The sequence below is a fragment of the Lacerta agilis genome, chromosome 14 (genome assembly GCF_009819535.1).
Source record: "Lacerta agilis isolate rLacAgi1 chromosome 14, rLacAgi1.pri, whole genome shotgun sequence".
Lineage (NCBI taxonomy): Eukaryota > Metazoa > Chordata > Lepidosauria > Squamata > Lacertidae > Lacerta > Lacerta agilis.
This window is the reverse complement of record NC_046325.1, coordinates 33,521,432-33,547,912: the sequence shown is the minus strand read 5'-3', so window position 1 is coordinate 33,547,912 and position 26,481 is coordinate 33,521,432. Positions and strand designations below refer to the sequence as shown.

General features: G+C 47.0%; 1 protein-coding gene across 2 annotated transcripts; it reads left to right on the top strand.

The window, feature by feature from the left end:
• The first annotated feature begins 1,140 nt into the window (after nucleotides 1-1,140).
• On the top strand, nucleotides 1,141-26,481 carry SAMD14 (sterile alpha motif domain containing 14). 2 transcript variants are annotated; one of them, XM_033168117.1, is made up of 10 exons: nucleotides 1,141-1,278; nucleotides 5,450-5,501; nucleotides 11,307-11,443; nucleotides 14,627-14,936; nucleotides 16,060-16,147; nucleotides 16,315-16,389; nucleotides 22,246-22,405; nucleotides 24,034-24,162; nucleotides 25,369-25,524; nucleotides 26,299-26,481. In XM_033168117.1, exons 2-10 carry the CDS (start codon nucleotides 5,462-5,464, stop codon nucleotides 26,455-26,457), a joined length of 1,254 nt encoding a protein of 417 aa, XP_033024008.1. In that variant the 5' UTR covers nucleotides 1,141-1,278; nucleotides 5,450-5,461; the 3' UTR covers nucleotides 26,458-26,481. The 2 variants fall into 2 exon arrangements, with proteins under 2 accessions (XP_033024008.1, XP_033024007.1); XM_033168116.1 differs by having other exon boundaries at nucleotides 11,286-11,443.

Here is a 26,481-nt window from a genome sequence, read left to right as displayed (position 1 = left end):
CTCGTATGCTTTCACCCTAGATGAGCATGCTGGCAGTGCTCCTGCTGTGCCCCACCTTAGATATGGCTGCAACCCCCCAGTGGGCCTGTAAGTGACCTTCCGGGTCCACCCAGGGGTGGGCAGTCTTCTACGCAACATGATTTGATCCCTTGATGTTTCAGCCACCAGGAGATGAACAGGCATCTCTGAAAACCCAAACCAAGGAGATGATGCTTAGGATCCCGGGGGTGGTGGGTTTGCCTGCGAGCTCAAAGCAGACCCTCGAAGTGTCCCTATTTTCAAGGGACAGTCACAGATCTACAGATACCGTCCTGGTTTCTGACTTTTCCTTAGGAAGTCCCTATTTTCATCGGAGAAATGTTGGAGGTTATGGAGTTATGCGACCCCCACCCCCAGCCAAGACATCTGAAGGCAGCCCTGTACATGGAAGTTAAAAAAAGAAAAAAGTTTAATGTTTTTATATGTGTTGGAAGGCATCCAAAATGGCTTGGACAACCCAGTCAGATTGGGGGGGGTGTAGATAGTAAAATTATGATGATGATGATGGAACAGGACGCTCCTACTTTCATCGGAGAAATGTTGGAAGGGTATGTCAGCGTGAAGACTCTGCAACCTTTCGTCTCCTTGCACCCGCACCCGCTTTCCATCTCTTCCCCTCCATCCCGCCCCTTTCTTCCTTCTCCTCCCCTGCCCTCAGGGAGGCAGGCGAGCCTCGCGTCGTCAAATCTCATCCCGGGCTCCTGGGAATACACAGGAGCCGAGCCAAGCGAGAGCATCTGGGCGTGGATTTCAGGAAAAGCAGCGCAGTGAGCGCGCCTTCCTCCGGATGACTTCCAGCCAAGCTGCTGCTTCTGCTGCTGCTGCTTCCGGGTTCCAGTTACTCCCCGCCTCCTCCCCCTCCCCCTCCCAGCATCTCCCTGGGACAATCCCAATCCCAGTTTGGCGAATTCACAGGTCCGTTTGAAAAAACCCAAAACCGAGGAGCCTCCCAGACCCAGGAGGGGGGGGGGAATCCCGCACCGCAAAGTAGTTGCAACCTTCAGCACTGGACAGCAGCAGCCTTGGATCCTGTCTGTGTTCCTCCTTCCTTCTCTTCTCCGGCTTTGCCTCCCGGTGATGCTTTGATTTTTGGAGGCAAGGACCAGAAGCATCGGGAGAACAACCGACGGGAGACTAACAGAGAAGGGAATGGCTGGGAATGGAAAATGGCCCTGGCAGCCGGGCGTGGGATTTGTAGGAGACCTTTAGGCGTTTGTTGAGGATGCCTCCGCGCGCCAGGTAAGCCACGCTTGCTCTTCCTTGGTGTGTTTTTATCCATTTCACTTTCCCCTCGCCCCACCCGTACTTTGAGAGAGTCTTTAACAGCCAAAGTGGGGGGGGGGCGCTAAGAATTGGAAGCAGTGCTGTTTACAAAAAAAAAGAAATCACGAATGACAGTGCAGGCCCTTGCATTCAGCGGCGGCACGTTCTCTTGACGGTCATCTTTCCATCGTTCCTTCTTCCTGCTTTTTTCTTGCCTTGGGTCTCGGTTACTGCTACTGCTGCTGCATTGTCGCTCGTTGGAGATTTCCCACGACCATCAACATCACCATTATTATCTCACTTGCCCCTTTGGCCCTGCGAAGTATCTCTCCCCCCCCCCTTTTTTTCCCCTTCCTTTCTGCTCTCACTGGGAAAAGCTGGCTGCAGGATTTCCCGCATGTCGGATCAGAATGGGAAACACTAAGGAAAATTGCCTAGTGGGAGATAAAAGAAACGTTTGTTCCCGGCCTCTAATTATTGTGGTGTAGCAGAGCCCAGGGACAGGGGCATGGGGTTTGGTTTGTTGGTTTGTTTGCTTGCTTGCATATTTGGGAGTCCCCATGCATGGCCCTGCAGGTTTGGACATTCAAACCAGTATTTTATCATAATTTCTGCAGTATAGAGAATATTTGGAAATTCTCCTTTCATCGACCTCATTAGTATAATCCTAAAACTATGCCCATACCTGAGATGTGGACAGTATTTTGAATTATCTTCCTACTTTACCTTCGTGTTCCCCCCCTTCCTTTATTTCCCTTTCCTGTTATTCTTTATGCTAGTCTATAGGCAGGCCTTTGGCTGTTGACATGCTTGTGTGTCATGGTGTGTGCGTGATTTATTATTATTATTATTATTATTATTATTATTATTATTATTATTATTATTTACAATGCTATTCTAAGCATGTTCGCTCCAAAATAAGCCTTGTTCCATTTACTCCCAAGTAAGTGTGCTGCTGAGGGTTTCACTGCTGTTTATTCAAGCCCCTTTCCTGGCCTTCAACACTAGCCATTCCACACTGTGTTTTCAAAATCCAATTTGTGGGTGGATTTCCTCTCTCCCTCCTCCTTCGTTCTGTTGCCTTTCTTCAACCCTGGAAGAGATTCTGAGCAGCTAATCGGTCCCCGTTCCTCCCCCCCACACACACACACGTCACTGTGAATTCAGAGGGTTAGGAAGACATGGTGCATTGGCTACAATGTTTGGCTTGGGTGTAGGGAAAGCAGGTTTGGGTCCCCATTCAGCCATGGAGCTCGCTGGGTGGCCTTTTCAATATCTCCCTCTTTCCCTCTCTTAGCTTAATCTACCATCCAGGGTTGTTGTGAGGCCGAAGTGATGCTGTGAGCTAAGCGGAAGGGCGGAACAGAGAAATGCAACACATAAACGAGGCTCTTACTTTCGGATAGCACATTGCTTTTTCTTTTTTTTTTGCAAGAAAAGGGCCGGGCAGTTTAATGCTGCTGTGCGCTGAGGAGAGGAGGGCTGCCAGCTCAGATCTAGGCCTTGGGTGTGATCCTAGCCCAGCTACCGTTCTTCACGTGTCTTGAGTTGCTATTGCATGAATCGAGGACCTTCAGCCTATGCATCCATTTCCCATTCCTGCTTCTCATCCCCCATTCTGCATCTCTGCAGACCTACTCTTTTCTGAATCCCTTCTTCCCCTCCTCTTTGTTTTCATGCACACACACACCCTCGGCGTTCCCACAAGCTCTTCCATACCTCTGCTTTTCCCTCCCCATTTCCCCCTCCTGAATTTCTCTCTGTCGGGCGCTTGGGAAGGAAAAGAATAATAGTCAGAACGCTCTGCACCTCTAAAAGGAAAACTGATCCTGCAAATGCGCTAATGTGAGCTTTTGCGAGCACACCTGGAACCAGCTGTGCCCTGTAGAAGATGCCTCGGGGGGGGGGACAAAAGGCAATTTCTGGGGGATACTATAATGCATGTGCAGCTCTTTGCATATTCCCCATAAAAGGTCTCCCTCCACATGTTCCAACTACATGCAATTTTAGCAACGTTTCTCTTTGGAAAAAACAGGCTGTTTCATTTGTTTTCTGGACTGGGACTGGTATGAAGTCCATATGCACCCCAAAGAATGGGCATTTTGATAAAAACGTGCAGTGCTTATTTACTTGTTTATATCCTTCATGGCTTAAAAAGAATACGTCAGATAAGCTAGCTTGGCTTTTATAATGTCGGGCAGATCTAAAATACACCCCTGTTTGCAAAAGTGCAGCTGGGGCATGATGGATGAGAACAAAAATGCAGCTTGGGACAATGGAGGTGTTACGCATGCTACAACTTTTTCCTATCCAGGCCATCAGAAAACGGACAATGATATATTGCTCTGTGGTTGAAGGCCATGGTAGAGCATTTTGGTTTGCATGTAGAAGGTCCCAGGTTTAATCCCCAGCTTCTCCATGTAGGGCTGGGGGTGTGCTCTGCCTGAAACATAGGATAGACAATGCAAGAACCTACTGAGCTAGGTTCTAGGGTTCTATGTACCAGTGTTGTGACTCAGTATAAAGCAGCTTCCCGTGTAGTTAAACAAATCTTTTCCCCTACCCCACCCAAAGTTACTGGTAGACAGGCCTAAGCAATAGTTCACAGTGAGTTCAGATATATATATATATATATATATATATATATATATATATATATATATATATAATTTATACCCCACCCATCTGGCTGGGTTTCCCCAGCCACTCTGGGCCGTTCCCAACAGAATATTAAAAACACGATAAAACGTCAAACATTAAAAACTTCCCTAAACAGAGCTGCCTTCAGATGTCTTCTAAAAGTCACATAGTTGTTTATTTCATTGAAATCTGATGGGAAGGTGCCACTACCGAGAAGGCCCTCTGCCTGGTTCCCTCTAACCTCACTTCTCGCAGGGAGGGAACTGCCAGAAGGCCCTCGGAGCTGGGCCTCAGTGTCTGTGCTGAATGATGGGGGCAGAGACGCTCCTTCAGGTATACTGGGCCGAGGCCGTTTAGGGCTTTCAAGGTCAGCACCAACACTTTGAATTGTGCTCGGAAACATACTGGAAGCCCGTCTAGGTCTTTCACGACCCTTGTTATGTGGTCTCGGCAGCCACTCCCAGTCACCAGTCTAGCTGCCGCATTCTGGATTAGTTGTAGTTTCCGGGTCACCTTGAAAGGTAGCCCCACGTAGAGCACATTGCAGTAGTCCAAGTGGGAGATAACCAGAGCATGCACCACTCTGGCAAGACAGTCCGCGGGCAGGGAGGGTCTCAGCCTGCATACCAGATGGAGCTGGTAGGCGGCTGCCCTGGACACAGAACTGTATTTTCACCATTTCTTTGGCCCCTGGCTTTTTCCCGTCAGCCCTAGGAAATGTACGCAACTTTTGCGTCAAGGCAGAGGGTGGGATTAGATGAGGAGGAATAAATTATTCTCTCCCTCACCCCAGCCCAAGGTTGGTGGATACCGGAGATGTTGACTAGGCAGGCTGCTGGCTGTTCTCTACTGGGCAGGCCCTGTTGAGTGATGGGGTGTTGCGATGCAAGAATTGAACACACAGAGTATGTACTCCAGGGACGGCAGCAGCAAAAGCAATCAAATCCATTAAGGTGGCTTATTCAGATCCATTTGGCCAATAAGTGTGAATCCCTGCTTCCCTTCCTTCCTGTCCCGCCCCAGCAGCTGAAAAGCAGCAGCACGCAGGGCCAGAAAGTGCAGCAATAAACTGCTAGCACATTTGCAAAGTTAAGCAGGGCCTGGTCAGGTTTCCAATTGGATGGGAGACGGGCGTGTTGAGATCCTTGCATTGTAGGGGGTTGGACTAGATGACCGTCGGGGACACCTTCCAACTCTGCAATTGCAGGGTTCTGTGATACCTCGAGCCAGAGAACAAAGTGGAAAAGCCATCCCGCAGCTGCTTAACTGCTAAAACATAAGGCAAGGCTGTCACGCAAGGCACTATCGCAATTCAAGAAGACGTTCCAGTTGGGAAGGGCATGGAAAAGGGTTGGGGAGGGGGTGAGACTTACAGGGATTCCCATGTGCCAGACAGGGAGGTCTGGAGATTCCTCATGCTAGTTGTAAAGACCGATTGCCCTGACTACTGTTTCTCTTTCTCTCCTTCTCCCTCCCTCCCTCTCTCCATCTCTCTCTTCCTTCACAGATTTACTTCATTATGTCTTCCTCCAAACTCCAAGATGCGGATGAGGTTTTCGGTAAGCTCCTTATTCCACCCCGGCCTCACCCAATCCCTGCACCACCCAGGGGCTGTGCCTAAAAAGAAGCGTTTGTAAACCTCCTAGGACCTTCATCGCAGGTGGCATGTTGGTGGGAGGGGAGAGGTTTTTTTGGGGGGGGGGGGTCTTTTTATATTGTAAACTGCCCTGTGAACTTTGGATGAAGGGCGGGATAGACGTTTAAACAATAACAACAAAGATAATGTGGCAAGGGAAACATTCTGCATGCGCTCAGAGACACTGTCACATTCATAAGGCCCCCATAGAAATGGCAAATTGGAGACACACAATTCTCGTGAATTGTTCTCGCATTGGCAGCAGGTGTCCTGTGTGCCCTGAGAGCAGTGTGAATTAACTCCAGACACAGCTACTAACAAAACTATTTGGGGGGGGGGGTAAAGGATGGAACAAAATGACCCAAAACAAAATGCCAATGCTCAGCCACACTCACTGTTGGGTGTAGAATTGGATGCTGCTGGCATGATGCCCGTTGCTGCCTGCTGGGCATTTTCCATTTCTGTACTTTTGAGCTTACCAACCTGGCGTCTGAGGGAGGAGGCAGAGAGGCAGGGCTCGCTTTTGGGGTTGCCATCCTAGCTTCTCATCACCTTGCCGACAAAGGTCTGTATAGTTAAAGCTATGGTTTCCCCAGTAGTGATGTATGGAAGTGAGAGCTGGACCATAAAGAAGGCTGATTGCCGAAGAATTGATGCTTTTGAATTATGGTGCTGGAGGAGACTCTTGAGAGTCCCATGGACTGCAAAAAGATCAAACCTATCCATTCTGAAGGAAATCAGCCCTGAGTGCTCACTGGAAGGACAGATCCTGAAGCTGAGGCTCCAATACTTTGGCCACCTCATGAGAAGAGAAGACTCCCTGGAAAAGACCCTGGTGTTGGGAAAGATGGAGGGCACAAGGAGAAGGGGACGATAGAGGATGAGATGGTTGGACAGTGTTCTCGAAGCTACCGACATGAGTCTGACCAAACTGAGGGTGGCAGTGGAAGACAGGAGTGCCTGGTGTGCTCTGGTCCATGGGGTCACGAAGAGTCGGACACGACTAAACAACTAAACAACAACATCCTAGCTTCTCATCTGCATCTTGAATCTGGAAAAAATATATATGTCACTTTCTGCACGACCCAGCAGAATTTATTCTTTGTGCTCCTTCTTCCTTTTCAAATACTCATATCCTGACCATTTGGCAGGCTAAGACACAGCTGGAACATAAATGGGGTTGCAAGCTCCTCCCATCACCTCTATCCATTGGCCATGCTGGCTGGAGCTGATGAGACTGCACCTGGGGGTCTGCAGTTCCCCAGCTCATCTTTATGAACTCAGGCAAGAGAAACTCCTCCTCATTACCGCCTACCTGATCCTTTGAAGTGGAGGTGCTGGGAGCTTGAAGTTGGGGCCTTCTGCAGTCAAAGCATGCACTCTATGGCTTTGCCACCCCGAACACGTGTTAGATATGAGTTGGGGGAAATAGCAGTGCCATATTATTTTAGTACATCTACATATATATATAACCCTAAGTCCCCCATCAGCCTTAGAAGCTCCAGGTAGCATGCCTGCTTTACTCCACCCATTTTATTTTCACAACAACCCTGTGAGGTGGGTTATAGGCCGAGAGAGAGCGGCTGGCTCAAGGTCACTCAGTGAGCTTCACAGTGAGGTGGGGATTTGAACCTGCGTCTTCCCAGTCCCCGTCCTTCCCAGCACTTTAACCACTATACCACATTCCCGCAAGCTTTAGATAGAAAGAGGAGTGGAACCTAAAAAAATCCCCCCCCTTTATTTTAAACAAAACATTAAATGAAACGTTAACCAAGTGGGTGGGGGGATAGTCATCTGCTTCTTTTGGGCACTAAAAAAAAATGATTGAGACTTCCCTCTTAGGGTGAGTAGAAAGCCTCTGAAGAATGAAAACAAAATGAATAAAACTCTTTAAAGAGTCACAAAGCGGTGCAAACATTGTAGGGGAAAAGGGTAGCCTTACTCATTCTGAATCACAGAGGTGCATTTGGAACCTCACCGTACAAAAACTTTCTGGGGTGGCATGATTTAGAAGGAACGGAAAGAGGATGGAGGTTAGGCTCTTGATACCTACAGCCAAAACATTGTGTTCCTACCGGCCCTATCTACACATACACAGCACATGGGGTGGGGGAAGTAGAGCTTGCTATATGCCATTAGTTAAGAACTTGTAATTAAGGATCCAGACATCAACTTATACCTGAGCATGCCTGTTTCCTCCTCCCTCACCAATCCAATTTCCTTTTATGCCATGGTTTTTCAGACTGTAATCTCGAGGGCAGTTTTTCTTCCTCTTTTTTTTTTTTTTTTTTAAAAAAGTCATCCTGTAAGCCGTTCTGGAAGGAAACCTTTTTGGCTGCAGTGCAGATTAAAATATATTTAAATACAATATGAATGTGTAGCCTCCCTCCATGACGTCAAGCACCGATAAAAACTCATTGGGACTTTCCTTTCCATAGTGTATGTTTCATTCTTGCATTTTAATTTTACTTGTATGCCACCTTGGAAAGTTTTATATCCTGAAAGCTATGGTGGAAGGAAGTGAATGCTGGAGAGGGCTGACTCACCCAGTCACTCAGATTGTACAGTGGTGCTTTTCTTCCTGCCTGAACAATCGTGGCAATGCTCATGATAAACAATTCAGAATATCTGGTTGCAATGAGGAAAGGCTGAATCCAGGCAGTGCAAAAAGCTACATCTGCTCCACATTCTTCTGTTCCTCATCCTATTATTCATCCAGAGCCAGATTTCCCCCAACGTTTTCAAGTCTATGCCCAAATTTGATTTCTTCATATGCACGCATGCATATTTCATGTAAGGGGCTGCAATACGAGAGCATCTCTGAGCATGTGCAGAAAACTCTCTTTGTAGAGTAACCTATAGGTAAAAAAAGACCCCTGGACGGTTAAGTCCAGTCAAAGGCGACTATGGGGTTGCAGCGCTCATCTCGCTTTCAGGCTGAGGGAGCCGGCGTTTGTCCACAGACAGCTTTCCGGGTCATGTGGCCAGCATGACTAAACTGCTTTTGGCGCAATGGAACACCGTGACGGAAACCAGAGCACACGGAAACGCTGTTTATCTTCCCCGCCGCAGCGGTACCTATTCATCTACTTGCACTGGTGTGCTTTTGAACTGCTAGGTTGGCAGGAGCTGGGGCAGAGCAACGGGAACTCACCCCGCCGTGCGGATTCGAACCGCCAACCTTCTGATCGGCAAGCCCAAGAGGCTCAGTGGTTTAGACCACAGCGCCACCCGCGCCACCACAACCAGCCTCGACGCAGCTGGGATATGGGGAGCAGGTGCCCTGTGGCAGAGAGCATCCATGCAACCCGAGCCCTTTCTAAAATTAAGCAGTGTTGTGTTTTGTCTCGTATGTGTGAGCACACCTCCCCTGCCACCTCTCCAACTTTGCCTGCTGATGTTTCATGCCTCCCGATACCGATGCTCCTCGTTTCCCACTCCCGGCATCCCTGTGTAGTCAATTAAGCAGTGGCTGACTTTTTGCTCCCGAGAGACACCTTGCCGCACACATGGCTACACGCACAGCGACACACACACTCACACAAGCAAGCCAGCCCCTCGCGCTTCCTGCCTCGATATGCCTAGCGGATCTGATTAATTCATGAGGCTGTTCTGTATGCAGGGAAGGTGCCGTTGGGAGATGGCGAAAACATGCATTGCAAACGGCAAGGGAGTTAGGACTACCGTAGCATTGATGTGTGGTGTGGGGCATAACTGGAGCATTTGAGGGACCAGGCAAGCATGTGTGGGTGTCTGTTTGTGTGAAAGAGAGAGGTATGTGTACAGATAAATAGTCTCAGAACTGAAATCTGTGCACGACGGGGTCGGAGTCCGCGGTCAAACTAACTGCAAACGTGGCGAACTGTAATATCTGACAGCCACGTTTGTTTGCTTTAGAAGCCACTTCAGAAGGACATGATTGCAAAAGTGGCACACAGGAAAGGTGCTTAACCTTTTTCAGCCGCCATTTCCCCCTACTAAATCACACACACACACACACCAGTAGCATTCCTCCGTGAAAGATGTTGAATGTATATTTGCGGGGGGGCGGGCAGGGCGCAGAGGAAGAAAGAGAGTAAAAAAGTGTTGTGTACAACAGCAACAAAAGTAAAAATATGTGTGAGAAATACAGACGTGTGCATATGTGCTTATGTACAACTCTCATGTTCCTCTGTGCCTGAAGGGGGGAAAAAATGAATGAAAAAAGAAATAGGTTTCTGCGTAAGGCTTGGTCTGCCACTCCATACACACCGGATATGAAAAAAGGCAACATGTGGACCAAATAATGTAGGGCAAAATATTTCTTTATTTTTCGACCTATGAAGGGGAAGCGACGGCATGATACAATAATAATAATAATAATAATAATAATAATAATAATAATAATAATAATAATACATTTTTATTTATACCCCGCCCTTCCCCGCCAAACCAGGCTCAGGGCGGCTAACACCAATAAAATCACAACAAAAACATAAAACAGTTCATTAAAATACAGATTAAAATACAATTTAAAATTAAATCTAAACTGCAGCCTCATTTTTAAGTAGCCCACCAATCACACCAAAAGAACGAAACATCAGGGTTAAACTGAAACCAACCCAAAGGCTAGGTGGAACAGCTCCGTCTTGCAGGCCCTGAGGAAAGATGCCAAATCCCGCAGGGCCCTGGTTTCTTGTGATAGACCGTTCCACCAAGTCGGGGCCAGTACTGAGAAGGCCCTGGCCTTAGTTAAAGCCAACCTTGCATCCTTGTGGCTCGGGACCTCCAAAAAGTTATTATTTGAGGACCTTAAGGTCCTACCTGGGACATACCAGGAGAGGCGGTCCCTTAGGCATGAGGGTCCTCGGCTTATGAGGTTTTTAATGCGGTTTTCTCGACGTACGAATTTTTTTCCCCTCCGGAGATAGTGCCCTTCGAGTTACGAAAATTTCGACCTATGAGGGCGCCTTCAGAACGCATTAACGTCGTAAGTCGAGGTACCACTGTACTGTGCCAAGGCCATTTAGGGCCTTAAAGGTCAGCACCAACACTTTGAATTGTGCCCGGAAACATACAGGTAAAAAAACCTCCCTATAGGCCTACAGGGCTGCCTTCAGATGTCTTCTAAAGGTTGTATAGTTACTTATCTCTTTGGCTTGGGGGGTCACATAACTCCATACCCTCCGACATTTCTCCGATGGACATAGGGACGTCCTAAGGAAAAGCAGGACATTCTGGGATCAAATCAGAAACTGGCAAGGCTTCTGTAAATCCGGGACTGTCCCTGGGAAATAGGGACACTTGGAAGGTCTCCCAGGCCTATAGGTGTAATAGGATGCCCGCCCTATAGGTAGCCTTTTCTGTTCTGGGAGGTCACGGCCAGTCTCTGGTCATGTCTTTGAAAGGATACTTCTGAATGACGACTGTGCTCTTCTCTTCTCTGAACGCTCTCTCTGTGTGTCTCCTTCCCTTCTTGCCCTCCATTCCACCACCCCTTTTCTGTGTCCCGTTCCCCCCGCTCGGTGGGGCTTGAATTTCACTCGTTTGCCCTCCCCGCTTCCCTCCTTCCTTCCTTTACGTTGCATCTTGCCCTCTCCGCACTCCATCCTTCCTCTTGCGGCCGCCCCCCCACGGCCGCTTCTACGCCGACCTCTTCCTCTCACGCTCGCTTTTCCTCGCCTGCCACCGCTCTGCCCCCCTTCCCGTTTCTCTCTTTCACCCCCAGATTTTAATGATGTGATTCCAGAGACCCAGAGGCTGGACAGCAGCTTTCAGAAGGCCCGAGCCCAGCTCTCCGCCAAGGGCAGGCGACAGCGCCCCTCCAGGTCCCGGTTGAGAGACAGCGTCAGCTCCACAGAAGGGGATGATATCCAGGAGAAAAAGGTCAGTGCCCGGCCAAATATCTCCCTATGCATTGCTCTTGCTTTCAGACCCTCCTACATCTCACAGATGAAAATAGGGATATTTCTCACTCACTCCACCAACGGACCAAGGTGGATCAATATATATATATATATATATATATATATATATATATATATATATATATATATATATATACGTGTGTGTGTGTATTTATAAATGTGTGTGTGTGTGTAATTTTGTTTTGTTTTTTTAATTTAAATCGGATTTTTTTTTTTTTTAAATGCTTTTGGAGGAGAAATCTTTCTAAAGATAGTTTTCTACTTAAGTTACATTATAGGCCAAAGGCTATTCATCAGGAAATAAGGATTTGTTTTCAGTTTTTCTATGTGTGCTAAAACTCAGTCTAAGCTTTTAATAATAATAATAACAACAACAACAACAACAATAATAACAACAATAATAACAATAGTTTAACCACATCAGTTAACAAACATGGGTACATATGCTATAATGTTGTTGTTTCTGTTAAATACATTGTTTAAATTGTTATTAAGGAAATGATTGTTTTTCTCCTTCCAATAAAGTACAGCAGAAAAGTTGTCCAAACATAAACAACTCATTAAACCACACAATAATATCATAATTATCTGCCTATGTATTTCTAATAGTATGACCAAATCAGTAATTTTTTTGATATAACTGTAAAAACGACTCTGAAAATTTATTATTCCAAAAATTAAACCTTCGTCTGGTTGTAAATATTAAAATTATACAGACAAGAATGATTCTTTCTGTAAAAAAAAGTAAAAATGGTTTAAATCAAGTCTTACTGACTCGTGATTTAAATCGATTTGATTTAAATAAAATCCACCCTGCAACGGACCCTCCTCAACCCCCCCCCCCCCCGCTGCAGGGCTGGGCCTCAGTGGCGGCAGTCTCTCCCAGGGCCGGATTTAGGCCCTAAGCTACTGAAGGTAACGGGGCCCTTTATATGTCCAGCTGTCCTTTGTCAATAACAAATTGTGGCTGTTTTTTGTGTTGAATATATGCTTTATGGTAATTATGGACCTAATAGGTATCTCAAGCCATTTGCACAATTTACAAGGCAACCAGTCCGTGCAGAGTGTAGGCACCCTATATATAGAAATGAGCACAACCGCCAATTTCACATTTTCAGTTTCGCAAGAACTTTTTAACAAAACAGGTTGTGGGCCGTGAAGCTGTACCCTGCCTAGCTGTTTTGAGTCGTTATTTATTTCCCAAACCGTAAGTGGCTTGGAAGTTCTCACCCATTTAACCAATCAGGAAACACCGTGTGGCCAAAACTGGAACAGTCAGGAAACAGCCTACAGCAGCCTTCTCTAACCTGGTGCCCTCTGCAGGTTTGTTGGACTACAAATCCCATCATCCCTGATCGTTTGCTATGCTGGCTAGGGCTGATGTGAGCTGTAATCCAAAAAATTTGATGGGCACCATCTTGGGGGAAGGTTGGCCTAAGGTAGGGAATTTCCCGGACATAGCCTGAATACTGCAGTCGAAAGCAGTGTCCGGGCAGAAATCGCTAGTCCCTCAATTTATTTTATTTTATTTTTAGATTCTGGGGCGGGGGGGGGGGGGAACTCAACAATTTTGGCCAAAAAGAAAAGCTCAATAACGTCGTTTCCGGATTTTCACTTTTTGAAATATGACAACCCTAGCCTAAGGAGACACATTTTCAAATTCAGGTTGTTATTTTGGATCATCATCAGATATTACAGATTAGATAGATGGATAGTTTCACAAGCTTTTTCACCACTGCTTGGGTAGGAGAAAAAGCTTTAATGTCACTGTGTCTGCTTTCACCGGTCTGTACATTTCTTGCAGTATCTATATGAGCACTCCCCAGATTAATTTAGCAATTAAATACGCCCCGTAAAAGGAGGAAATATAGACTATCATGTTCCCTGCCAAAAAGACTGACAACATAAAAGGAGCCTGCGGATCAGCAAAATGGCCCATCTAGTCCAGCATCCTGTTCTCACCTGGTTTACTGGGTGCTGTGTTGACCTCTCTCCAAACGGCTTCTGCTTTTCCAGACTACAGTGGTACCTCGGGTTAAGAACTTAATTCGTTCCGGAGGTCCGCTCTTAACCTGAAACTGTTCTTAACCTGAGGCACCACTTTAGCTAATGGGGCCTCCCGCTGCCGCTGCGCAGCCAGAGCACGATTTCTGTTCTTATCCTGAGGTAAAGTTCTTAACCTGAAGCGTTATTTCTGGGTTAGCAGAGTCTGTAACCTGAAGCGTATGTAACCTGAGGTACCACTGTATTGGGCGTTTTCAAGAACCTATCTTGGGAGTCATTTGGACACACAACTATCCATGGAGGGAGGCACAGGTCCATTCTGTGTCCAGGGCAGCTGTCTACCAGCTCCATCTGGTATGCAGGCTGAGACCCTGCCTGCCCGCGGCCTGTATCGCCAGAATGGTGCATGCTTTGGTTATCTGCCGCTTGGACTACTGCAATGCACTCTACGTGGGGCTACCTTTGAAGGTGACCCAGAAACTACAACTAATCCAAAATGTGGCAGCTACACTGGTGACTGGGACTGGCCACCGAGACCCTATAACACTGGTCCTGAAAGACCTACATTGGCTCCCAGTATGTTTCTGGGCACAATTCAAAGTGTTGGTGCTGACCTTTAAAGCCCTAAACAGCTTCGGCCCAGTATACCTGAAGGAGCGTCTCCATCCTCATTGTTCAGCCTGGACACTGAGGTCCAGTTCTGAGGGCCTTCTGGCGATTCCCTCACAGCGAGAAGCGAGGTTGCAGGGAACCAGGCAGAGGGCCTTCTCGGTAGTGGTGCCTGCCCTGTGGAATGCCCTCCTATCAGATGTCAAGGAAATAAATAACTATCTGACTTTTAGAAGACACCTGAAGGCAGCCCTGTTTAGGGAAGTTTTTAATGTTTGATGTTTTATCGTGTTTTTAATATTCTTTTGGGAGCTGTCCAGAGTGGCTGGGGAAACCCAACCAGATGGGTGGGGTATGAATGAATGAATGAATGAATGAATATTATTATTATTACTATCGTTACCATGGATGGTCAGGTGGCCAGTTGTTGTCGTCTGAGGCCCCACTCATGGCCCACTGGGCATGCAAGTCCGTCTGCGGTCAGAATGCCCGGGCAGCTGGACCCTTTTCTATCTGCTTTGCCTTGCAGGCGGGTGATAGCTGTGGAAGCCCTCTCCACCGCCTGAGGTCCCCTCTCCACGGTTCTCTCCAGGCCTCATCTCCTCTCTCCGGTTCCTCGCCCTTCACTCGCGCCGGTGAGTTCTCCTTTGATGCCCCGACAGTCCGGAGGTCGGTGGAACAGGAAGAACAGCCGTCATCACCCCTCATCCGTTACCGACCTCTGACAAACACCTCCTCCCAGGAGGCCTTAGGGGGCACCCCCACCAGCTCCTCGCCCAAGTCCTGCCACAGTTCAGACAGCTCACCCATCTATGCACGCAGGGAGAGGCACAGTGAAGGTAAGCATGGGCTCTGGGCAGCTTGGGGCTGGGGGAAACCATAGACATTGCCACAACACATGTTATCCTTGAGGAAAGGAAGTGCCTAAAGGGTGCATAACCTGCCTGCAGATGCACAAACCTACCTGCGGCTCTACCTATATTGATTTGATGCAGAAAGGATTATACCTCCACCCTCCCAGAAATATCCTGTAAGTTCTTAAAGAAAATAAACACACAATAACCTCAAAAAAGGTTGTTTCTGTATGCCACTACTGCGGCCCATGTTTTGTTAGCTCAAAAATTGAAAACGAGCAGTTCAAAAGCACGTCAAAGTGCAAGTAGATAAATAGGTACCGCTCCAGCAGGAAGGTAAACGGCGTTTCCGTGTGCTGCTCTGGTTCGCCAAAAGCAGCTTAGTCATGCTGGCCATATGACCCGGAAGCTGTACGCCGGCTCCCTCAGCCAATAAAGTGAGATAAGCACTGTAACCACAGAGTCATCCGCGACTGGACCTAATGGTCAGGGGTCCCTTTACCTTTGCCTATATACGAAAATAAACACATAGAATAAGCAGAACATTTTTGCTCCTAAATTAACTTGTTCTTGAATAATATTCCTTGCACATCTTTTCATTTCAGCCAGGGCTTCATTTCAGAACTTAGTTTTCCAACCCCAGGCCGTATGCGCAGAACACGGGAAACATTAGTAAAAACAACGGAGCTCTTGAGCATGTGCAGAAAGTTGGTTGGCAAGTGGGGGAAAGTATAAAAAGGAGAATTCCCCAGATGCCAAGATCCAGGTTTGGGTGCAAGAAATCTTTGGTGAAAGAACCCCAGCAGAGATTTAAAATCACAAAATATAGGCTACTGTGCCTTTAAAATATGCTCTTCTAAGGTCCCTAGCACAGAAAAAGACCACACATTTGGAAAGCTAAAAATGTTTACTTACAAACTCTTCAAAGGTCAGGTTCATGTGCTTTTCCATACAGCAGTCAGAAAACAGAGGCAGCAAAACTTGGGTTAATTCAAAAGTGGTTAAAATCATTACCGGTATATTATTTGTGTATCAGTCTTTGGCCTAAGCACTTCTCATTTCAGAAATTAAACACTGCTCCCTCTCACCTCCCCGTTTCCCCTTCCAGACGACAGCCGGGACACGAGCCCGCCAGATCCCGCAAGCCCAACTATTGGTCTCGACAAGAAAACCCGCCGGAAGTTTCTGGATTTAGGGTGAGTCTTGAAAGCTGGCTATTCAAAGACAAGGAGTGGACCACTCTGTTCATTTTGTATCTATGGGCTCTCTTTCACAGCCCCCTCTGCTTGTGTGCTTTCTACATATCTCAGAACTGCACCTGGTTTTTCCACATGTGCCTAATTGTCCCCTTCCTGATGCACAGGGTCACCCTCAGAAGGGCATCTTCTGGGAAGAGCAGGAAAGAAAAAGGGGGCAATCGGCTCTCCATGGGCAACAGGTAAGCAATTGGCAATTTCCTGAGGCTCCTCTCAAATTGATTTCTCGTTGAACCCTGTAAATTATGTGGAAGGTGGGTGATACACAGATATGCGCGCACATATCACACACACACAATAGAGGGGCGTCAGAAACATCCACCCGAAAAAGTGCCATGCAATTGTGTCTGAATAAGATGCCTCTAGTGATAGCTTTTACAGGGTTTCCCAAACCTGGGTCTCCAGCTGTTTTCTGGACTACAGCTCCCATTATCCTTAGCTAGCAGGTCCAGTGGTCAGGGATGATGGGAAAAGTCCAAAAACAGTGGGAGGCCCAAGTTTGGGAAATGCTGCTCTCGTGGAAAGAGCTCTGCTCTCAGCCTGGGCAAGAGGATGGAGCAGAGCACAGTTCAGCTATGAAACCTGGTCCCACAGGAAGTAGTGATGGCTACCGACTTGGATTGGACAAATCTATGGAGGAGAAGGCTGTCTAGGGCTACTACTGTAGGTGTCATGGCTGTGCTCTGCCTCCGTGGTTGGAGACAGTAATTAATGCTTCTGAATACCAGTTGCTGGAAACCCACGGGAGAGGAGAGCTCTCTTTTGCTCAGGTCCTGCTCAAGGGTTTCCCAGAGGCCTCTGGGAACAAGATGGAGGAGCAGGCTCTTCTTATAACTATGGGACGCTGGTGGTGCCATGGTCTAAACCACTGAGCCTCTTGGGCTTGCCGATTGGAAGGTCGGTGGTTCGAATCCCTGCAACGGGGTGAGCTCCCGTTTCTCTGTCCCAGCTGCTGCCAACCTGGCAGTCTGAAAGCACGCTAGTGCAAGTCAGGGCCGGAATTAGGTTTGATGAGGCCCTAAGCTACTGAATGTAATGGGGCCCTTTATATGTCCAGCTGTCTTCTGTCAACAACAAATTGCCACTGTTTTTTGTGTTGAATATATGCTATATGGTAATTTATGGACCTAATAGGTATCTAAAGCCATTTGCACATAACAAAACATGTATTTTAGTGAAGTAATTTATATAGCAATGAGCAACCCAGTGATATTTTAAGGGTCAGGCTAGCCAACAAGGCCCATTACTTACATCATAGGAGCCTACACAACATATATACACAACATATATAAAAACATAACAAAACACGAAACATTTTTTTAAAAAAACATTCCTATACGGGGCTGCCTTCACATGCCTTCTAAAGGTTGCATAGTTACTTATCTTCTTTGTTCTGTGGTCGGATTACTCCATTTGTTGTTGTTGTTCAGTCGTGTCCGACTCTTCGTGACCCCATGGACCAGAGCACGCCAGGCACCCCAATCTTTCACTGCCTCCCACAGTTTGGCCAAACTCATGCCAGTCGCATCAAGAACACTGTCCAACCATCTCATCCTCTGTCGTCCCCTTCTCCTTGTGCCCTCCATCTTTCCCAACACCAGGGTCTTTTCCAGGGAGTCTTCTCTGGATAACTCCATACCTTCCAACATTTCTCTGATGAAAACAGGGACGTCCTAAGGAACAGCAGGACATTCCGGGATCAAACAGAAGACTCCGTCAAGCAGAGGGCTGTCACCTGACAGCTCTTCAAACAGAGTGGCATGTGGCCACCTTAGGCAGCGGTTAAATAGTTCAGGTTTGTTTTTAAAAGCAAGACCCTGTTAGAAGTGTAAGCCATTTAAATCAACACAACCTTGATTTCTCAATTGTACTGGAACAATGGAAGCGCCGGGAATCACTTCTTTCTCGCACGTTGCAGGTTATTTATGAGCTGCATGCTGCTTTTGAGCACAAAGGTTGTAATCAAATGTGCTTGTCTAGTAAGTACTGCAAATCATCCCACTCACCCCCTAATTTCCCTATCCCCCCCACCCCCAATCATAGCTGTTAACCTTTCCCTTTTTTTGCAGGAAATTCCCTTATTATAGTATTGGGAAACAGCAGGGATGTTTGACAGCTATGTATATAGCAGTGGGGAACAGCAGGGAGGGTTGACAGCTATGCCCCCAATGCAGCTTGGCAAACTTTAATCAATGGAATTAAGATTGCCGGAAGAAATATCAACAGCCTCAGATATGCTGATGACACAACCTTGATGGCAGAAAGTGAGGAGGAGTGTGAAAGAGGAGAACGCAAAATATGGTCTGAAGCTCAACATCAAAAAAACTAAGATCGGATCATGGCCACTGGTCCCATCATCTCCTGGCAAATAGAAGGGGAAGAAATGGAGGCAGTGAGAGATTTTACTTTCTTGGGCTCCATGATCACTGCAGATGGTGACAGCAGTCACAAAATTAATAGACGCCTGCTATTAATATTAATAGAGCCAGTGTGGTGTAGTGGTTAAGAGCGGTAAGACTCGTAATCTGGGGAACCGGGTTCGTGCCTCCGCTCCTCCACATGCAGCTGCTGGGTGACCTTGGGCTAGTCACACTTCTCTGAAGTCTCTCAGCCCCACTCACCTCACAGAGTGTTTGTTGTGGGGGAGGAAGGGAAAGGAGAATGTTAGCCGCTTTGAGACTCCTTCGGGTAGTGAAAAGCGGGATATCAAATCCAAACTCTTCTTCTTGGGAGAAAAGTGATGACAAATCTAGACAGCATCTTGCCGACAAAGGTCCGTATAGTTAAAGCTATGGTTTTCCCAGTAGTGATGTATGGAAGTGAGAGCTGGACCATAAAGAAGGCTGATTGCTGAAGATTTGATGCTTTTGAATTATGGTGCTGGAGGAGACTCTTGAGAGTCCCATGGACTGGAAGAAGATCAAACCTATCCATTCTGAAGTAAATCAGCTCACTGGAAGGACAGATCCTGAAGCTGAGGCTCCAGTACTTTGGCCACCTCATGAGAAGAGAAGACTACCTGGAAAAGCCCCTGATGTTGGGAAAGATGGAGGGCACAAGGAGAAGGGGACGACAGAGGATGAGATGGTTGGACAGTGTTCTCGAAGTGACTGGCATGAGTCTGACCAAACTGCGGGAGGCAGTGGAAGACAGGAGTGCCTGGCGTGCTCTGGTCCATGGGGTCACGAAGAGTCGGACACGACTAAACAACAACAATCAGTGGGTTAATGAATGAAAGCGTTCATTGCACATTCTCTGTGTGTCAGCTGGTTAATGGGGGAGATGGAGAATGAGGCCATGGCTTCATATAAGGAGACTTGCTAGCTGCCTCTTCTATCCTGTCTGCGAAGCTTTCAAACGAAGGCTCTTATTGTATCCCAAAGGCAGCCGATAAAGATGTCACAGAAAGGCAAACACAATGGCTCTTTCTAGCAGCAAGTACAAGCCACAGAAGGATGGGCAACTTAAAGCTAACATAGCATTAAAAAAAGAAAAGCAAAAGCACTGTATTTCAATAAATATTTCAGAAGTCAATGAAAAAAGCAACCAATCTTGTGAGTGAGGTGTATTGCTTTGTTATTGTTCAGTCTAAACAATAACAAAGCAATACACTTCGCTTTTAAAAAGGTATTTAAAAAAAATGAGACCCAGGCATATATGGACTAAGCTACATTAGTAAAAAAAAAAAAAAAGCTTTTGAATTTATTATAAACATGCAACACCAGATGGTGCCAGAGAGCAAAAATAAAATAAAAAATTTCTATGCAATTTTTACATAGCGTTTCTCTCTCTCTTTTGTTTAACTATTTAGTTTCTGACTTATTTATAGCGGTATTTTTCCCTGTGTGTAGACCTACCCATAAAAGCTAATTGTTAGATGATGATTTTTACTATTATGAAGAAAGCAGACCCTTCATCGCTTTTTAACTTAGATCTTCCGCACCACGGTCCTTATGACTCTGATGTGCTCATGTAAACAATGAATATTCTCTACAGTATATGCCAGATTCCCAGATTTTAAAAGTAGGGTTTTTTTTTCCTTTTAAGAATGAGTGGTATCTTGCAATGCAAGTTATATTTCTCCTTTCAGTTTCTGCATAAAGTCACCTATACTGCTTTTATGCAAATGTATTTCAATCTGTTTGATGTATTATGTAGTTCATGCATTTGTCTATTTAACGAAACCTTTCCTTACATGGCGGCTTATGAAAATAAATTAACAGTATACTTAATGCACAAGTATAATATACAATCCACAAGACTTACAGGCATCAATAATCCAAAAGAGCCAGAAACACACATTCAAGCAGCACAGCCCATTAAAAGCATAAAATCACAATAGATCAGTTTTGATTAATCTATTAGCAGCAAAATGATTAATCAACCAAAAAACTTTTAACTGGTTGACTGACCTACATTCCCCATGACTGTAACATTCCTATGATTCTTCACATTTTAAAGGCAACCTCATGGCAGCTTAATCTCTGGTGCTAATGCAAGTTTAAGACGCTACCTCTACCAAATTCTGTACAGATAGTGTTTCAATTTCAAAACTATCAGCTGAGGCAGAAAAACACAGAGAGGATTTAACAGAAAATGGGATGGTTTCACTTGTATTCTGGAGGCTCTGGCAACACAGTTAGCCAGGCATAGGCAAACTTGGCCCTCCAGATGTTTTGGGACTACAACTCCCATGATCCCTAGCTAACAGGAACAGTGGTCAGGGATGATGGGAACTGTAGTCCCAAAAAATCTGGAGGGCCAAGCTTGCCTATGCCTGCAGTAAGCCTCCACAAATCTGGCATGAGGATATAAAGTTTAATGGATTGCAGAAGTAGGCTGGATCCTGCCAGAATCTGGCATCCAAGGGGCCTGGCTGGCATTTAAATTAAATTATCGAAGGCTGGATACACGCGATACCAAGAAAGCACGTCTTCTTTCTTCAAAGAATTATGGGTGCTGTAGTTTGTTAAGGGGTTACTGGGAACTGTAACCTTGTGAGGGGTAAACTACAGGGCCCAGAATTCTTTGAGGGGAAGCGGATGTGCTTTAAATGTATAGTGTGTAGTATGTAGCCCAAGTCTGGACTGAAAACAGGTGGTTTTTCCAAACGGTGGTCCACAGAGCATCAGTGGTCCATAAGGTTCGTTCAGGGGGTCTACGGCATCTCTGTAAAAATGCAATTGGAAACCACACAGCATTTAGCACAGAGTTACAATTTCTACAACAGGCAGGAAAATAATTAAGCAGTCCATTAAGACCCTCAACAATTTTCAAGTGGTCTGTCGGGTGGGGAGAGTTTGGGAACCATTGGTTTAGGGCTTGGTTTTTTCTGGAAATTTCACAACTGTGCTGAGTGAACAGAAGCATATATGTGAAACTAATCCATCTCTGATCATGTTTCATATTTGGATTCATCCTCCCCATCTTGATCACATTAAAAATAAATAAAACTTAAGATTTATTTTTTATGTTAATCTTCTACAGATAGAATAAGGAAATATAGCTAAATGCAACAAAATACCATGCAATGTATTAGTTCTTTTAATAGTACAGTGGTACCTTGGTTCCCGGACAGCTTAGCTGTCGAACAAATCGGCTCCCGAACGCCACAAACCCGGAAGTGAGTGTTCCTGTTTGCGAACGTTTTTCGGAAGCTGAATGTCCAACGCGGCTTCCGATTGGCTGCAGGAAGCTCCTGCAGCCAATCGGAAACCACGCCTTGGTTTCCGAACAGTTTCGGGAGTCGAACGGACTGCCGGAATGGATTAAGTTCGAGAACCACGGTTCCAGTGTATAATGATTACGTATCAGTTCAGATTATTTATCATTTCTCACTTGTGTGACTGAAATTGCTTCCAATACTGCTTTTCCAGCACCATAGCACTTAGTTCTGGTCCCAGTATTGCACAAAGCTATTCCAGCGGGAGTCTCTTTTCTAATCCCGCAACCTCCCCAGATTTTTATTATCGCAAATTATATTGCCTGTTTTGCAACCCCATTTCCTTGTTGTTGATACTTGTCCCCCTCTCCTGCAGGGAGCTGATGGAGGGCCCCAGCCGCTCCTCTGCCTCGACCTTCATGCCTTTCTCCTGGTTCACGGACAGCGGCAAAGGCTCCGCCTCCTCAGGAAGCACTGCCTCCCCCACCTCCTCCCCCAAGAACGAGGCCTTCAGCCGCAAGAAGTCTGCCTCGCAGGTTATGAGTCCGTCTGATGGGTAATGGGCTGGTACCCCAAGCCCCATACTAGGGCATGATTTGTAGTGTGTGTAAGGGGTCACAGGGGCTGTTGCCCCAGGTGCAAGATTGTCGGGGGGCACAAAATGTCGACACCCGGTGCTGCCTCAATACAGTCGCTGGGCTCCGTTGAAAACGGCTTCTCCGTGAAAACCAGGAAAGGACCTTTCCAGACAACAGAACAACTCTTCTTTTCTTAACTCTGCGACTGCAACCTCCTGGGCAGGGGTCAGCAAACTTTTTCAGCAGGGTGCTGGCCCACTGTCCCTCAGACCTTGGGGGGGGGCGGACTATATTTTGAAAATTAAATGAACAAATTCCTATGCCCCACAAATAACCCAGAGATGCATTTTAAATAAAAGGACACATTCTACTCATGTAAAAACATGCTGATTCCTGGACCGTCTGCGGACCGGATTTAGAAGGCGATTGGGCCAGATCCAGCCCCCAGGCCTTAGTTTGCCTACCCATGCCCTGGGTGTCATTGGTGCCATTAGGCAGTTGAATGCACATGCGTACTCCGTCCGTTTCCCTCCCACCCACCCCCTCTGCACAGTCCTGGGCACTGGCAACCCACGCTACACCAATGACAGCTTATGCTGTTTTGGTGAGGCTGAGAAAGAGCAGCTTTTCCTAGCAAGCGTGAGCTGGGTTATTGGAAAAGACGAAAAGCATCGCCAAATGAGGAGACCCAGATTTGCATACAGTTTGTGTACACAGGCGTCACCCCCCCCCCGTTACATGTGATCAACTCGTGTGCAACCACGTATACACGTGGCACTGGGAAATAAATAAATAGGTTCAAACCAGGAAATTGAGAGCCGGAGAGTCCTTGTGCTTGAGAGGACATCCTCCCTGGAGCCCAGAGAGGATGTCAATGAAGGCAGAAGCCCAAAGAGACCAGAGGTGCCCCATGGGGCTATATTTAGGCTGCTCAGCCTCCCCAACTAGCAGCTGACTTATGGGGTAGCACAGCAGCTTTAGTTGTGTGTAGAGAGAGAGAGAGAGAGAGCAGGAGCAAGAGCAGAACGGAACAGGCCTTTTAGCCTCTTACATGATTTTCGCATATGCATGCCAGGCCTCCAGAATATAACCCCTGCATGAGTGGTGTTACTCCTGCATAAGTCTGGTGACCCGCCCCCGCACCCTGCCTCCGGTACAATAATTGCTTGTCCACGTGCCACTTTTCTGCAGTAAACCATGCTCAATGTACCGCATGCCATCAAAACAACCAGCTAATTCTGTAAGAATTGCAATCTACCAGAACATTTATAAACAGTAATGCAAATATAAACACTAGGCTCCTATGAATAAATATTCAGTAAAACATTATCCGATAGCAAGAGCTAACAATAAAGAATAAGGTGCGGATAAGTAGCAAACTAGAACACATATCCCAAACTGAATCTTGACTCCTGCAACAACACCTAATCAATATCTCGCCCTGATGTTTTCTGCTAGGAACCATAGGCAGCAGAAGCAGCCTTTGTAGCTGGAGTCAGTCTGCCCTCCCAGGCCTGGTCGAAATGGGCCAGGCTGAGAGTCGCCTTGCAGGCCTTTTCCTTAACCCTTCTCTGTCCTGCCAACAGGAATCTACCCTGAGTGATGACTCCACCCCTCCCAGCAGTAGCAGCAGCCCCAAGACCCTGAGTGGAGCTCATCCTGAGACGACAAAGTGCTCCTACCCCTACCACACCCTTTCCCAGTCGTCTGATGAGGTAAGTCCCCTGACAAGCGATGCCCTGGGTGCACCTGGGTCTTTAGAACCACCTGCGCAATGCCACCGATATCTCCCCCTGGGACGCGGGTGGCACTGTGGTCTAAACCACTGAGCCTCTTGGGCTTGCCGATCAGAAGGATGGTGGTTCGAATTCGTGCGATGGGGTGAGCTCCTGTTGTTCGGTCCCTGCTCCTGCCAACCTAGCAGTTCGAAAGCACACCAGTGCAAGTAGATAAATAGGTATCACTGTGGCGGGGAGATAGACGGCGTTTCCACGTGCTCTGGTTTCCGTTATGGTGCCCCATTGCGCCAGAAGCGGTTTAGTCATGCTGGCCACATGACCCAGAAAACTGTCTGTGGACAAACGCCGGCTCCCTTGCCCTGAAAGCGAGATGAGTGCCGCAACCCCATAGTCACCTTTGACTGGACTTAACCATCCAGGGGTCCTTTACCTTTTTACCTCCCCCCAGTCTGCCCTTTAATGAGGACTAGTAACTTTTTTCTCTTGGATCCTGAATGCACCTGTCTTTGGCTCAACCTGCTGTTCTGAGAGCCCATATCTTGAGCAAAGGCTCACCAGCCCTGAACCATGTGAACAACTAATAAAATAATCAGGGCCTCTGAGCATGGGCAGAATACACCACTCACTACTGACGACAGCCCAAGCTGGATGATAGTCTCTCCTTTTATACTGTAAACCACCCTGCGATCCTCAGATGGATAAATTTAATCAGTGCTGTTTTTCTAGAAAAATAGTGCCAGAACTCATCATGAACAGCACCTTCATTCTCTTAGAACGACAATGGTGCCCAGCTGAGAGGTGCCGGAGCTGAGTGCATCGCAGCTGGGGTGGGGTGGGGAGTCCTGATTTTCAAAAATAAGTAAAAACAAAAAAATCAAGATACATTATTTATTAATAATAATTATTATTATTAGTGATTTTCTTCTAGGAAAAAAGGTGCCGCTACCATGTACCCTTGAGTACTCCCAGAAAAAACAACACTGATTATCATAATCATTCATTGCAAATAATAATAATAATAATAATAATAATAATAATAATAATAATAATAATAATTTATTTATACCCCGCCCATCTGGCTGCGTTTCCCCAGCCACTCTGGGCGGCATCCAACAAAATATTAAAATACAATAGTCTATTAAACATGAAAAGCTTCCCGTACTCTCATAATCCTCTCTGCAGTTCCTGGATGAGCCTCTGAGCGCAGCTTCGACGTGGAGCAGTCAGAAAGTGGGGCAGTGGTTGGAGAGCTTGAACCTGGAGCAATACATGGCAGAATTTGCCGCCCAGGAAGTGGACGGCCAGCAGCTCCTCCTCCTCGATGGAACCAAGCTGAAGGTGATGGAGAAGAGGGGCGGCGGGGGGGTTTGCATCCCATCCACACTCCTGCTTTGCCATCGCTGCTGGCGGGATGGCAATGCTTTTGTGGACTGCAGGGAGCTTTGGGGTTCCCGGAACCAGGAGGGGACTGAAGAGGGAGGAGCAGAGGAAGTTTCCTCTCAGGCCTAGTCTCATCCCGTCAGGGGAAGTACATAAACCGGTGGAGGGAAAGTGGTTCCCTGTTGCTGCAACTGCTCCATAGAGCGTGGACCCAGGAATAGCTGTCTAGACGCTAGGTTGGTGTGCGTAGTTATCCAGAGCTGCAGAAGTGGCAGTGTTATCTTAAACAATAGAGATTTAACTATCTGCCATGTTCATTTCTTTGGCTGCGAAGTGCCCTTGACGCACACTGAGTGTCTGACCACAGCTTACTGCCTAGTCAGCCAGCTCAAGAACCTCTTCTGTGAAGGTGTTGTCTGAGCCCTGACCTTCACTGCAGGAAGAACAGAGGAGGAGGCATCCAATACAGAAAGCGATGCTATTGCAGATATTCAGGAGTGCCAGCTTGGCCCCATGACCATGGGTGCCCGGGGCCATGGGTGCCATGCAGTGTGCACTGAAATTTGTGGGTGCCCAGCCCCTTCATGGGGAATTTTGTGGGTGCTCGGGTATCTAGGGCCCCAGGGGGTTGGCATATGCGGATGTGTGTGTGTGTGTGTGTGTGTGTGTGTGGCTGAGGACACAAACCTCTGAACTTTGCATGTTCCAAATTCTCCTGCCACGTCCCTGCAGGCTCTCGGAGTCAGCAACTCTCACGACCGTTCCCTCCTGAAGAGGAAGCTGAAGGAGCTGAACGTGGCCGTCGAGAAGGAGAGGAAAGCTCAGGAGAAAGTAGAGAAGCAGAAGAAGCAGAAGAAGAAAGAGCAGGAAGTGGAACAGAAGAAGAGCTAAGATAAACGGAGTGTGGGGGGGAAA